The sequence below is a fragment of the Misgurnus anguillicaudatus genome, unplaced genomic scaffold (assembly GCF_027580225.2).
Source record: "Misgurnus anguillicaudatus unplaced genomic scaffold, ASM2758022v2 HiC_scaffold_33, whole genome shotgun sequence".
Lineage (NCBI taxonomy): Eukaryota > Metazoa > Chordata > Actinopteri > Cypriniformes > Cobitidae > Misgurnus > Misgurnus anguillicaudatus.
This window is the reverse complement of record NW_027395283.1, coordinates 6,440,160-6,454,430: the sequence shown is the minus strand read 5'-3', so window position 1 is coordinate 6,454,430 and position 14,271 is coordinate 6,440,160. Positions and strand designations below refer to the sequence as shown.

General features: G+C 37.4%; 1 protein-coding gene and 1 long non-coding RNA gene across 2 annotated transcripts in view; one reads left to right on the top strand and one right to left on the bottom strand.

Annotated features, from left to right (window-relative positions):
- Positions 1-3,718: 3,718 nt before the first annotated feature.
- Positions 3,719-5,533, top strand: LOC141363169 (uncharacterized). Its single transcript, XR_012368644.1, has 3 exons — positions 3,719-4,045; positions 4,514-4,630; positions 5,304-5,533. It is a non-coding gene; the product is annotated as an uncharacterized lncRNA (long non-coding RNA).
- A 3,318-nt stretch (positions 5,534-8,851) lies between these two features.
- Positions 8,852-14,271, bottom strand: part of LOC141363161 (NLR family CARD domain-containing protein 3-like) — a 48,646-nt gene continuing 43,226 nt past the window's right edge. The window contains exon 6 of the mRNA XM_073865738.1: positions 8,852-9,044. Within this exon, the coding sequence (XP_073721839.1) occupies positions 8,852-9,044 (193 nt within the window). The remainder of the gene's footprint in view (positions 9,045-14,271) is intronic.

Sequence of the window (14,271 nt, the reverse complement as noted above, 5' to 3'; positions counted from 1 at the left end):
TATTTTCTGTGTTTTCTTAGTCAAATTAATAATAATCACCTCTTTATCAAAATTAAAGTTCACTTTAATAATATTTAATACTTGCCAGACAATAAAATTCAGTAATGTTAACTTCTTTTTGAAATTAAAATATAATAATATTCAACTCTTCAGTCGATGACGGTTAAAGAGGATTCAAGGCGTTGTCAAAACTTAAAGCGAATTCAATCCAGTAATATGTAATTCTTGTCAAAATTCAAACTACATTCATTATATAATACTTGTCAAATTTGAAATTTAAAATCTGTCAAAGCCCAACAAATTTAATGATATTAAACACTTGTTCTCTAATCTCTTTACTGATCTCACTAATATTCTAACGTTTTTCCTAAAAGTTACAATATTCTTATTAGAAGTCAAAACAATTTATACAATATGCGTCTCAATCAATTCACAGGCACTGTACACTTTTATGATAACCATGGCTGAGTTTCAAACAGAGTCGGTTGATTTTTATTAAACCCTGTCCCAATACTGCAATCAAAACTATTAGATATAAGTAACCGTTTGAATCTTTTACATTTCAACACTTTATGTCTCTTGTCTATCTCGGACTGGGTTTATCTCTCTTCCGCACGCCTTTTTACCACGGATACTCTATAATATATAACTACTTCAATTTTATTTTTCCAAAATGAAAGTAAAACTACAGCCCCGTAGCGGACAAACAACAGAATAAGAGCACGACTTCTAAAGTGAAACTAAATTACGCTACGAGCTGAAAAGTTCACAGTTTTCTCTCCCTTATTTTAGAATCTGTTAAATATGAAACAATCTCTTCTGGTAATAAATTCACCGAAATCAATTCTCAATTTCAATTTATTTTAAAATCAACTACAAATAAACCACTCTTTCTTTCCGAGTCACACCCCGGAATGAAATAAGAAAATGAACATCCACACTAAAATACAATAAACATAAAATATACTGCAGAAACGTCTACTCCTTTAAACATGAAATAACACTAGACAACTCCGGAGAATCACACATTCACACTAATAAAACAAAAATAAAATCTGGATCCGTCTACACTTGTACCGTGTAAATGAAATGATACTAAACAAAATCCCCCAAATACACACAATAGTAAAATATAATATACACAGGATATAAAATATGCTTTTCTACAAATTGAGTTAAAATTTGCTGACAGTAAATTGCAACCACAATAAATTGTCTAAAGACGGAATCCGACGGCTTTTAAAACTAGAAATTTTATTCCAATTTCACTTACAGTAAAACGATTAACAACTGAACACATAAAAACTGAATTACGATTTTACTTATAATAATAGACAATACTCAGATTTTAGGATGCTAAATTAAAATGTACTGATCATAAATCTGACTCAAAATAAAATGTCTTCGTAGAAATAGAAAATTGAATAAAAATTTAAGATATACAATTAAGTAAAAATTACTGATAATAAAATTGAATAAGAAAAATAGAGAATTGAATTAAAACCTAAGATATAAGATTAAGTAAAAACTTTGTTAAAAATATTTCGTAAAAAGATAACACTGAATTGCAATTCACTGGCAGCAAAAATCAATAAAAATATTTATCCAAAGAAGAAGTTGAATTAAAATATACTCACAGTAAAGCTGATAATATACCGGTAGCAAGCAGAGGGCACATTTACAAATAAACAGCCATTCCGTACAATCTTCAGTAAGTTTCAAATTCCTATTCTTTAGCACAACTTAACAATATTGCTTACAATAAAACTTTTTCAAATACCAATATTCTCTTAGTCTTTTCAACTTTTTCGTGGCTTTCTTACCACTTTCACTTTCTCTTATGCGGTCCGACCGCTATGTTCCCCGTGGTCCCGGACCACTTTCTCGGGTATGAAACCCACTTCAATCTCTATGTATCGCGGTCCAACCGCTGTGTTCCCGGAACACTAAGTCCTCATGTATTCTATTCTCGCGGTCCAACCGCTCTGTGTTCCCAGAACACTAAATCCTATTCTACTTTATTCTATTCCCGCGGTCCAACCGCAACGTGTTCCCTGAACACTAAATCCTATTCTACTTTATTCTATTCCCGCGGTCCAACCGCAACGTGTTCCCTGAACACTAAATCCTATTCTACTTTATTCTATTCCCGCGGTCCAACCGCAACGTGTTCCCTGAACACTAAATCCTATTCTACTGTATTCTATTCCCGCGGTCCAACCGCAACGTGTTCCCAGAACACTAAATCTTATTCTACTGTATTCTATTCCCGCGGTCCAACCGCAACGTGTTCCCAGAACACTAAATCTTATTCTACTGTATTCTATTCCCGCGGTCCAACCGCAACGTGTTCCCAGAACACTAAATCTTATTCTACTGTATTCTATTCCCGCGGTCCAACCGCAACGTGTTCCCGGAACACGTATCAAATTTGTCCTACGCTAACAACGTGGTACGTGTCCACGTTCGGGTCCCGGACCCTAATTTTGGAATAACCCACAGAACACTCGTCAGTGCCGGGTTTCCAATTCTGCGTTCCAAACGCCTCCTGGTCCCGGACCAGTTATAATAATATTTCCTTTCTTTTGTTTTACTATTTTTATTTTATTTTATTTTATTTTAATCGTATTCTTGTTATTTCCCTTTTTATTTTATTGACACATTTAATAGTTCATTTGAGATATACAATTTAGATAAAAATGACAATAATCATTGTATCATTAATTATTCTTCACGACATTTAAATAAAGCAGAATTTTGATATAACAGGTATCTGCTTACCTTTCCTATTTTGCGCAAGTGGAATGTCGAGAAGAAAAATCAATGATGTCTGATTCTCCTCATCACGTCGACGGGGTCACCAATTGTTGGACTTTAAATGTCCTGCATGTTCTTTGAATGAGGAGATCAGACACGTAACTCAAATCAAATTATTTTTAATAAGTATCTCAAATGAAGTATTACAGAGCTCTGGGTCAAAACTGTCCCTGTCCTTACACAACACCAATGCAGAAACAGGTCCCCCGAGGAGCGGTTGATCTGATCTGCCTTTCCCTCTGACCCCAAAAATATATATGTGTAGTTGGGTGGGGGCCTGTTCGATGGAAAGTTGTACTTCTGTCTCAGAAGTTCATGCTGCTATAAACAACATTGACCTTTAGTTCACCCTGTCGCCCCGACATCCTGTTTTTCTCCCCAGGTGTCTCTGCAAAGCAAAAGTTAAAAAACACACATACATACATACCACACAAGACTGCAAGCCTCCAAAATTCTGCAGACATGACCTTTTAGAGTCAAATGCAATGGATTCATATATAAGCTTTGATCATGCACAACAAATAAGACCGATCATAAACATAACTGATTTCAATACTATGTGATAAACTGCTAAATATTAATACTCATAACTGCTTTATAATATTAGAAGCAATGCAATTATTAATAATGAAAGGATATACTGATGTGGGAAATGTTCTCATTTTCCTTCAATTGTTAGAGTTTTAAAACATTACATTTACTCTGTTAACGTAACATTTACTTAAGAAGCGCTTTAGGATAACAGTTATAGTGGGTATTTTTACTTTTACTCGTAACTCGATGATATTTCTATTGACATGCCCTCAGTTTTGCACGACGCACTTTATTTTAATGCAGTACGAAATGCGAACTTCAGATTATTATTATTATTTCATAATTTGCCGAAGCATTTGATTTGTGAATGAATGACTCTTTTGAACGAGTCGGTTCTTCACAAAATATTGCAAATGAATTACTGTTTTGTACCGGGTCGATTCTAAACTAGCTATTGATTGAACGGTTTGAATCAGTTTGAATGATTTGTTCCGTTTGCTGCAAGATCTGAATCATCTGTACATCTGCAGGCTGCAGCACTTCTCGCTCGTAACGTGAAACTTAAAAACACGCCAAGGAGTGGATGCAAGTGAACTATCAATCTACTGAAACAGAAGCGGGAAATGTATTCGAAGACGAAAATGCTCGCGCGACCTGTGCGTCAGACCCGGATAAACGCACGCGAGCTGACAAAGTAAGTTAACGCGCTTTCAGAAATGTTCACTTGAATCACAGCATGAAGAAAATCCATCGACGATTGGCGTCTGATTCGCTCTAAAAAGTAATGTTTGTTCAGATGTGAGTGCTTTTTGTGACACATTAGTTTGATAATATTAGATAACACGAATTACTGTATTTTTACTCAAGTAAAATATTGACTGCTGTCCCCTCCTATGGAAATCACGTTTTCGTTTGGCTGCATCTAGTAAGAGCACTATTTTGTTTGCTCAGTTTGATCACTGATATCTATTACAAGTTTTAATGTCATTTTGGATGTAGGGAAGCAATTAGGTGCAGCGTTATAACAAGACTGTTGACTTCTATGCCTACCTTTACATGAATTTTTTTTAGCGTACATACTGTATAGTATAGACTTGGTTAGTGAACTTTAACAGTAGCTGTTAACTCATATAATTTTGTCATTTTTATGGATTTTTTTCAGATCCTGAGTAGCTGTTATTCAACATAAACACATTTCCGCACACATGAAGATGGATGACGATAGTTCATCTTAAAATGAAACTTATGTTTATCAGCTTACCCCCAGGCCATCCAAGAGGTAGGTGACTTTGTTTCTTCAGTAGAACACAAATGTAGATTTTTAACTCCAACAGTTTCAGTCTGTCAGTTGTATAAGTGGATGGTAACAAAAACCGAAAGAGAAAAAAAACATGCACAGACAAATCCAAATAAAACCCTGCAGCTCGTGACGACACATCCGTGTCCTACTTAAGACACAAAACCTTCGGTTTGTGCGAGAAACCGAACAGTATTTATATCATTTTTTACCTCTAATACAACATTATCCCCAGAGAAACGGCAGCCCCTACGCCCTCATTCTGTGCACCCGATACAGTAGGTGGCAGTATGCACCTATGAAGTTGTTTTGCAACCCGCTATTAAACATTAGATGAATAAGAAGGTGATGTGTGAATGCGCGTGTTTCATTTTAAGATGAACTATCGCTATAAACAGGCCCATTGGCTGCCTACATATTATAATAAGCTGTTTTAAATTTCAAATGTTCAATGCCTTATTGCACCGAGCCCAACCCGAACATAATTTCTAAATATCTATCCGAACCCGGCCCGTCGGGTACCGTCGGGTCCCGCTGGCTCGGTTCGAGTATCCATCCTTTAATACCTACTGTATGCCAAAGACTGTCATTGTAAAAAGTACAAATGTGCCATTTTTAATATTTCTTTATCTTAAAAATGTATTTGGTTTTGCAGATGCTCTTAAGAACAACGCCCTGATGTCCAAGGTCAACCAGCAAGAAGCTGAGAAGGCACTGCCAAAATGGTTTACTGGGGCAAGGGACAGAGGAGGACAGAGAGCATCAAGAATGCAGAAAAGGATGTCTGTTTGAGAAAGGTTAAAACTACAGTTGTTGATTTGAACTGTTGTAGTTCTTTAATTTTTCTTAAAGGAAAACACAATCATTTTTCAATATTTACCATGTTCTTCCCTCAAAGATGAATTAATACAAACCTCTCTTTTCTCAATGTGTGCACTTAAAGGTGGGGTGCACAATTTCTAAAAAAAACGTTTTGGAAAAGGGAGACAGGCCGACTATCAAAACACACTTGTAGCCAATTAGCAGCATGTCTACTAAATGACATCGTTGCCTGGGTTGCGTATGTGTGGGGCGGGTCTATCAAAAGAAGGTCCAGATTCTATTAGGGTAAGGGTGTGTTTGTTTAGATGATTTCAAATATCAACATTGGCTTTCATGCACCCTGCCTTTATTTGTTGTAAAGTGTGGCGTGAATGTGTTAGCATTTAGCCAAGCACCATTCATTCATTAGGATCCAAACAGGGATGAATTTAATAGCCACCAAACACTTCCATGTTTTCCCTATTCAAAGACTGTTACATGAGTAGTTACACGAGGAAGTATGGTAAAAAATATAACTATATTGTATGGCGGAAGAGCACTTAGTTTGTAGCACTCGACCTTGGGCACAGTAACATCATCACTCCTGACTACTCCCCCTCTTGCTTAAACTACAGTCAACATAACCAACACGCCTGTACTAATGTTAGTACATTGAGCAGACTCTGCAAAATATCAAGTTAAGTTTAAGTGTACGCATTGAGAAAAGAGAGATATGTATTTATTCGGCTAAGTTGATGGAAGAACATAGTAAAATATTGAAAAACTGTGTTTGTAATTATCTTACTTTCATTTACTTTTAAGGGCCCCATTTCAATAATTTTTTAAAGGGGCCATGGCATGAAAATCTGACTTTTTCCATGTTTAAGTACTACAATTGGGTCCCCAGTGCTTCTATCAACCTAGAAAATGTGAAAAAGATCAACCCAGTAACTTCCATTCTCTGCAAGCATGTGAAAAAATAGGTAGTTGAAATTTGGCTCTTCTTATGATGTCAGAAGGAGCTCTTATTATAATAATACCACACCTTAATCTGCACTATCCAACCACAGCACTGCCATTTAGTGCAGAGAGGGAGAGACAGAGAAAAAAATTCACAGCACAATTAAGTTTCAATTTCAACAAACCACCATCATTGTTATCAGTGTTTGAATTTCATCAGCTCATTTGCATTTTAAAGTAGGGATGCACCGAAATGAAAATTCTTGGCCAAAACCGAAAACCGAAAAAAGGAAACCAAGGCCGAAAAACCGAAACACCGAAAGAAATTATTATGCCAATTATAAGTACAATTGCATTTATGGCTATCACTGTGTACTAACTTTACTAGGGGTGTGTGATGGATAAAAAAACCTCACAGTTCGGATCACATTACAGTTTTTGAGGCACAGATCAGATTATTTTTCGGATCAGCAAAAAGCAGGTGGGAAAAAATCTAATAAACAATAAAGAAATTGCAAACATTTACAAAAAAGAACAAAGTTGTACATTAATAAGGTCTGAAATTAGCATTAGGTACAGAAATCAAATTAAATGAATCATAACACAATAAATTAAATGTATTATTATTTTTAGAGCTATTTGTCTCTTTGTCATGGGTTGTTTGATTAACATTAATGACACAGACTTAAGTAGGTTAATCTGACTGTAATCTATACATACACTTAAGACATAAACAAATGTTTTTATTAGAAAAAGAATACTGTGGAGATAATTTTGTTTATATGTGCCCTGTCAATAACAGAGAGATTTTATGTTTGCTTGTTTTTTTTTTTTAAACGCGTTTCTCTCGTATGTGCACTATTAAACGCGCGCACACATAGAGAACGAGGGTGGATCCCAAACAGCGCAACAGTCGCTCCACATAAAAACGTTACGTTGTGTTTCGTTGCTTTATTCGCCGAATGTATGTTAATGGATTACAGTATGAGACATATTAGCGCGACTCTCTCTAAAGTTTACACATCAAGACATGCTTAATCTTTGCAGACGCGTGCAAACAGCTCGACCGTGAGTGAAACCTGCTTGAGCACGAAGGGGAGGGGTGGGAGACGACTGATCACCGTGAGTGAAACCCAAGCGCTAGTGCACGGATGGGAGGGGCGCAGTTAACATTCATTTTCGGTTGACTTTTTCGGCTGGATTTTTTATTTCGGCCCGAAACAGATAATGCCATTTTCGACCGAAAATTTCGGCGACCGAAATTTCGGTGCACCCCTATTTTAAAGGACACACCCAAAACAGCACATTTTTGCACACACCTACAAAGTCGCTATTTTAACATGCTATAATAAATTATTTATATGGTATTTTGAGCTAAAACTTCACATTTGTGCTCTGGGGACACCAAAGATTTATTTGACATCTTAAAAAGGTCTTGTGAAATGGCCCCTTTAAGATGTAAAATAAATCTTTGGTGTCTCCAGAGTACATATATGAAACTCTAGCTCAAAATATCGTATATATAGATAATTTGTTATAGCAAGTTGAAATTGCCACTTTGTAGGTCCAAGCAAAACTGCGTCCTTTAAACGTGTCCTTTAAAATGCAAACACAGATCACAATGATGGTGGTTTGTTGAAATTGAAACTCAGTTGTTCTGTCAATTATTTTTTCTCACTCTCTGCACTAAATGGCAGTGCCATGTTTGGATAGTGCAGATTAAGGAGTGTTATTATTATAATAAGATCCCCTTCTGATATCACAAGGGGAGCCACATTTATATTACCTATTTTTGACATGCTTGCAGCAAACATTTTACCAGGTTTTCATGCTATGGGCCCTTTAAATATAATTTTTTTTCTAATTTTATTCGCAATATACTTATCAAAGTACATACCTCCTTATACTATATATGGTGGCAAGAAAAAGTATGTGAATCTTTTAGATTTTCATACTTTTTTTTATAATTTTTTCATAAAATGTGATCTGATCTCCATCTAACATAATGTGTCTAAAAAAATAACACAACTTCTGATCTTTTATGTCTTTATTGAACACACTTAGTGGCCAACCACATCAAACGTGTTTATGGAAGTTGCAGGCGCCTTTTTTTGAATGATATTTTTTGGGCAGGAAGCGTTTGCGTGCTGTTTATGCGTGCCGAACGGCTTGCGGTTTTTGCTGCCAGTCGCAGCACTCGCTTTTGAAGGAGCGCTGAGAGCGGAAAAGCGCACGACGTCATTCGCGTCTTTCCATTTTCCAATCGAATGAGGGGAGAGGCAGGCCTTACGGTGTGGTGAGGGAAGTTTACAGTGCTTTGAAGAACCGGACTCTCTCACTCTCTCCTGCGTGTTTGTGCACCTCTCACCCTCAAACAAGGTCACAGTAAACGCCCTCTTTTTAAAGTTTCTGCTAATATGACAGTTAACAGCAAAAGAGCGCTCACGCTTCAATATTTGGACGTCTCATGTGTATGCCGTTCTTCAAGTCAATCCATAAAATCTCTATTGTGTTGAGGTCTGGGCTTTGACTTGGCCACTCCAAAAGGCGGATTTTGTTTTTCTGAAGCCATTCTCCTCTGGACTTGCTCCGGTGTTTTGGGTCTTTGTCCTGTTGCATCACCCAGACATTCCTCCTACAGACATTCACACATTATCCTGAAGAATTGTCTGATAAACTTGGGAATTTATCTTCCCCTCAATGATTGCAAGCTGGCCATACCCTGATGCAGCAAAGCAGGCCCAAATCAACAGGTCTTCTCCTTAATACTTTACAGTTGGGATGATGTTTTCATAATGATATTGCGTGCCCTTTCTATGCCAGATGTAGTGCTGTGTGTTTTTCCAAATAGTTCAATCTTCGTTTCATTAGTCCACAAAACATTTTGCCAAATACCACTGTTGGAATGTCAATTTGTTCTTTTGCAAATTTCAGGCGTGCAGCAATGTTCTTTTTAGTACTGTAATTAGTGACTTCCTTTGGTGTCCTGCCGTGAATACACTGCTTGTTCAGTGTTTTACGTGTTGTAGACTCAAATACAGAGAGTTCCAATAATGCCTTCAAATCTTTGCCTGTCATTCTGGGTTGTTTCTATACCTCATTAAAGGAATAGTCTACTCATTTTCAATATTAAACTATGTTATTACTAGGGCTGTCAATAGATTAAAAAAATTAATCTAGATTAATCGCATGATTTCATGAGTTAACTGCGATTAATCGCAAATTAATCGCACATTTTTATCCATTCTAAATTTACCCTAATTTAACACTTTTCAGGTTTTTAATATTCTAATCATATATACATATATAGATGCTTTATGGAAATGTATGTTAACAACAGCCTGTTTACATTTTAACAGAATCACCAGCCATTGTTTTGTATATGAATTTCCCTTTCAGAAGATTTTTCTTTCTCCATTTTTGTTTGCTGCTGCATCATTTGTGACCTGTGCTGGCAAGTTGAGTCGGAATTAGCAAATTTAAAAAAAATAGTTGTTCATATTTGACATTCTCTATTAAAACATAGAACAATGCATGATTTGTTGAAATATAACAAAATATGGCAGAACTACACGTGTTTGAAGTTGAAAGAGTCAAATTACCACAAAAATTTCCACATCCATCCATACATTATATTACCACATCAATACCTTAAAATCACTGGTAAAACTAATAGATTTAGCACACACAAAGCAAAAACATCATCAATGTATGTTCAACTTTTTTTTTCCTTTTGTTTGATTGACATTGAGACAGACTGCTTAAAATCTAAGTGATCTAATATAATGTTATACATCAGATAGTTTTACCCAACAGTTAACCAAACATTTACTTAAAACATAACAGATTATAGAGCCTACCTGCGTGAATTCTTATCAAAACGGATATTTGTAAAACTGTAATTTTGTGTAGATGTCTATATATCCGGGTCGCGCACTCGCGTGTCTGTGTGCACGCGCTTCAGATATCAGTCAGTCAGCGTGAGGGGATCGCTTTTGAGTCTTGTCGCTCTTAATAACTCTTTAACATTAATCAGGTACCGAACTTTATCTCTCTTAATGACTATTTTAACATCAAGCAAGTCCTGCAGTCTATTTTATAAGTCATGCATAAAAGCGAAACCAAAATGAATTGAGACGCATTTTTGTATTAGATTAAGCATTAGGAGGACGGTAACGTTACACCTCTCAGACGTATAAATGATCATATCAGATGTCCAACGAGCATTTAGAGCATTGGATTTGGTAGACGATTTGCTTAATGTTCTTATTTCTATGAAAACCTTTTACTCATTTAGAGAGAGTCACATTTGTCTGCGTCTCTGTTCATTCAACTATGGGCTGGACCAAGGGTCAAACAGAAATTGCGCGTTGCGTTAATCTCCGTTAATAAAATAAGTTGCGTTAAAATGAATTTGCGTTAACGCGTTATTAACGCGTTTATTTTGACAGCCCTAGTTATTACCTTAACTAAGAAGAGTTGATACATCCCTCTATCATCTGTGTGCGTGCACGTAAGCGCTGGAGCGCGCTGCGACACTTCGATAGCATTTAGCTTAGCCCCATTCATTCAATGGTACCATTTAGAGATAAAGTTAGAAGTGACCAAACACATCAACGTTTTTCCTATTTAAGACGAGTAGTTAAACGAGCAAGTTTGGTGGTACAAAATAAAACGTAGCGCTTTTCTAAGCGGATTTATAAGAGGAACTATATTTTATGGCGTAATAGCACTTTTGGGAGTACTTCGACTCGCCTGAAAAGTCCGCTCCCCTTCTCACTCTCATAATGGGAGAGGGAGGGTGTTACTGCGCCGAGTCGAAGTACTCCCAAAAGTGCTATTACGCCATAAAATATAGTTCCTCTTTTAAATCCGCTTAGAAAAGCGCTACGTTTTATTTTGTACCACCAAACTTGCTCGTATAACTACTCGTCTTAAATAGGAAAAAGTTAATGTGTTTGGTCACTTCTAACTTTATCTCTAAATGGTACCATTGAATGAATGGGGCTAAGCTAAATGCTATCGAAGCGTCGCAGCGCGCTCCAGCGCTTACGTGCACGCACACAGATGATAGAGGGATGTATCAACAATTCTTAGTTAAGGTAATAACATATTTTAATATTGAAAATGAGTAGACTATTCCTTTAATGAGTCTTCGTGGTGCTCTTGGTGTCATTTTGACTGGGTGTCCATCTCTTGGTAGAGTAGCAACAGTCCCAAAGCATCTCCATTTGTAGATTGTATGTCTGTAGACTGGTGAATTTCTACAGTCTTTGACATAACTTTTAACCCTTTCGAGCTCCATGTAAAGCAACAATTCTTGATTAAAGCTCTTTTGATAGCTCTTTTTGGTGAGGCATGGCCCATATAAAAAAATGAACTCCAAAAGTAAACTTTAAAGTAGCTGTAGTCCACACCTCCAAATACATTATCTTAAAGAGACTCCAGGTGTGATAAAACCTGACTCCATTTTGCTTTTTCGAGGTCTCGTTCGCTTAAAAGTTCACATACTTTTTTCACAAGCACTATGAGTTTTGAGGTTGTTCTTAAATAATTCTGTTCTTTCATGTCTTTATTGTTTTGTTTTTTTAGAACCATTATGTTTGTCAATACCCTTGACTTGATGAAGACCAGATCACATTTTATGACAAATTTATTTAGAAAGCTATGAAATTCCAAAAGGTTAATATACTTTATCTTGTTACTGTATTTCTTGAAGGACATACTTCTTTTCAAAACACTCAAGACTCTAAAAGGTTCTAAAATAGTTTTGTGCCATTGTAACAAATGTGGCATGATGGTTAGTTAAATAAAAATGGAATTTGAAAGGATTTCAGTGTCACTGTGTGCTTTACTTCTTTCTGCCCTGTTAATACAGGGCGTCATCACACTCCTCTCATTACAATATGTACCTTTTGTTGTGAATTGTGTCTTTTGGGGTATTTTTTGCCTAAATATAGTCAAGGGGGTTGTATGATTCTTTGGTTCACAACTTCCTATTCTGAAAGTTTGATCAATTCTGCAACAAATGTATTTATGGTAACAGACTCAAAAAGTTTTTCTTGTGTAGTTTAATGGAAGTTCAGACTAACATTTTAATTTTTTTGGTTTAACCTCTGCCACAGCTTTTCAAAGCTGAAACTCATGTAGATGTAGCAGAAACGCATACAATCCCACCAGCAACCCAGATTTTAGATCAGGTAGTCTTCGTGTAGCACCCATTTAGAGCTGTAAGATGGGTCCCAGATGGGTTTTGCTTATGTTGTACATTTGGGAACTACCTTAAAACCGAGTAAAATCCTGCATATAACCTACATGGGCAATTGACAAGGGGCAAACATGGAACCCACGGACAATCTCACTTACAACCCATATTTCATGACCATGTTGTCCCTATGTAGTACCCACATAAAACTCAAATCTGGGCCCAACATGGGCATTATGCATATTGCCCAATTGGGGCCCACCAAACACCCAGTGAAATCCTGCAGATAACCTACATGGGTAATTGACAAGGGGCAAACATGGAACCCGCGGACAATCCCACTTACAACCCATATTTCATGACCATGTTGTCCCCATGTAGTACCCACATAAAACTCAAATCTGGGCCCAACATGGGCATTATGCATATTGCCCAATTGGGGCCCACCAAACACCCAGTGGAATCCTACAGATAACCTACATGGGTAATTGACAAGGGGCAAACATGGAACCCGCGGACAATCCCACTTACAACCCATATTTCATGACCATGTTGTCCCTATGTAGTACCCACATAAAACTCAAATCTGGGCCCAACATGGGCATTATGCATATTGCCCAATTGGGGCCCACCAAACACCCAGTGGAATCCTACAGATAACCTACATGGGTAATTGACAAGGGGCAAACATGGAACCCGCGGACAATCCCACTTACAACCCATATTTCATGACCATGTTGTCCCTATGTAGTACCCACATAAAACTCAAATCTGGGCCCAACATGGGCATTATGCATATTGCCCAATTGGGTCCCACCAAACACCCAGTGGAATCCTACAGATAACCTACATGGGTAATTGACAAGGGGCAAATATGGAACCCGTGGACAATCCCACTTACAACCCATATTTCATGACCATGTTGTCCCCATGTAGTACCCACATAAAACTCAAATCTGGGCCCAACATGGGCATTATGCATATTGCCCAATTGGGGCCCACCAAACACCCAGTGGAATCCTACAGATAACCTACATGGGTAATTGACAAGGGGCAAACATGGAACCCGCGGACAATCCCACTTACAACCCATATTTCATGACCATGTTGTCCCTATGTAGTACCCACATAAAACTCAAATCTGGGCCCAACATGGGCATTATGCATATTGCCCAATTGGGGCCCACCAAACACCCAGTGGAATCCTACAGATAACCTACATGGGTAATTGACAAGGGGCAAATATGGAACCCGTGGACAATCCCACTTACAACCCATACTTCATGACCATGTTGTCCCTAGGTAGTACCCATATAAAACTCAAATCTGGGCCCAATATGGGTGTCGTGCATGTTGCCCAGGTGGGGCCCACCTAGTAGCAAGTGCAATCCTGCATGAAATCCATGTGGGCAACTGGCATGAGGCCATTATGGAACCCGCGGACAATCCTATATAGGGCCCATTTTTCAGCCCAGTTCATACCCATATGGGCCCTATATACAAATGTTGGCTGGGGAGTGAAGAATGAAAGCACCATGAGATGTAATGCACATGAGATGAATTGTCCTTAAGAAAATCAAGCATGACTTAACTATAGTTAGCATAGTTTTATGTTTGTTTTATTTGTAGTAGGTCTCAGATCTTTGTTATCAGTGCT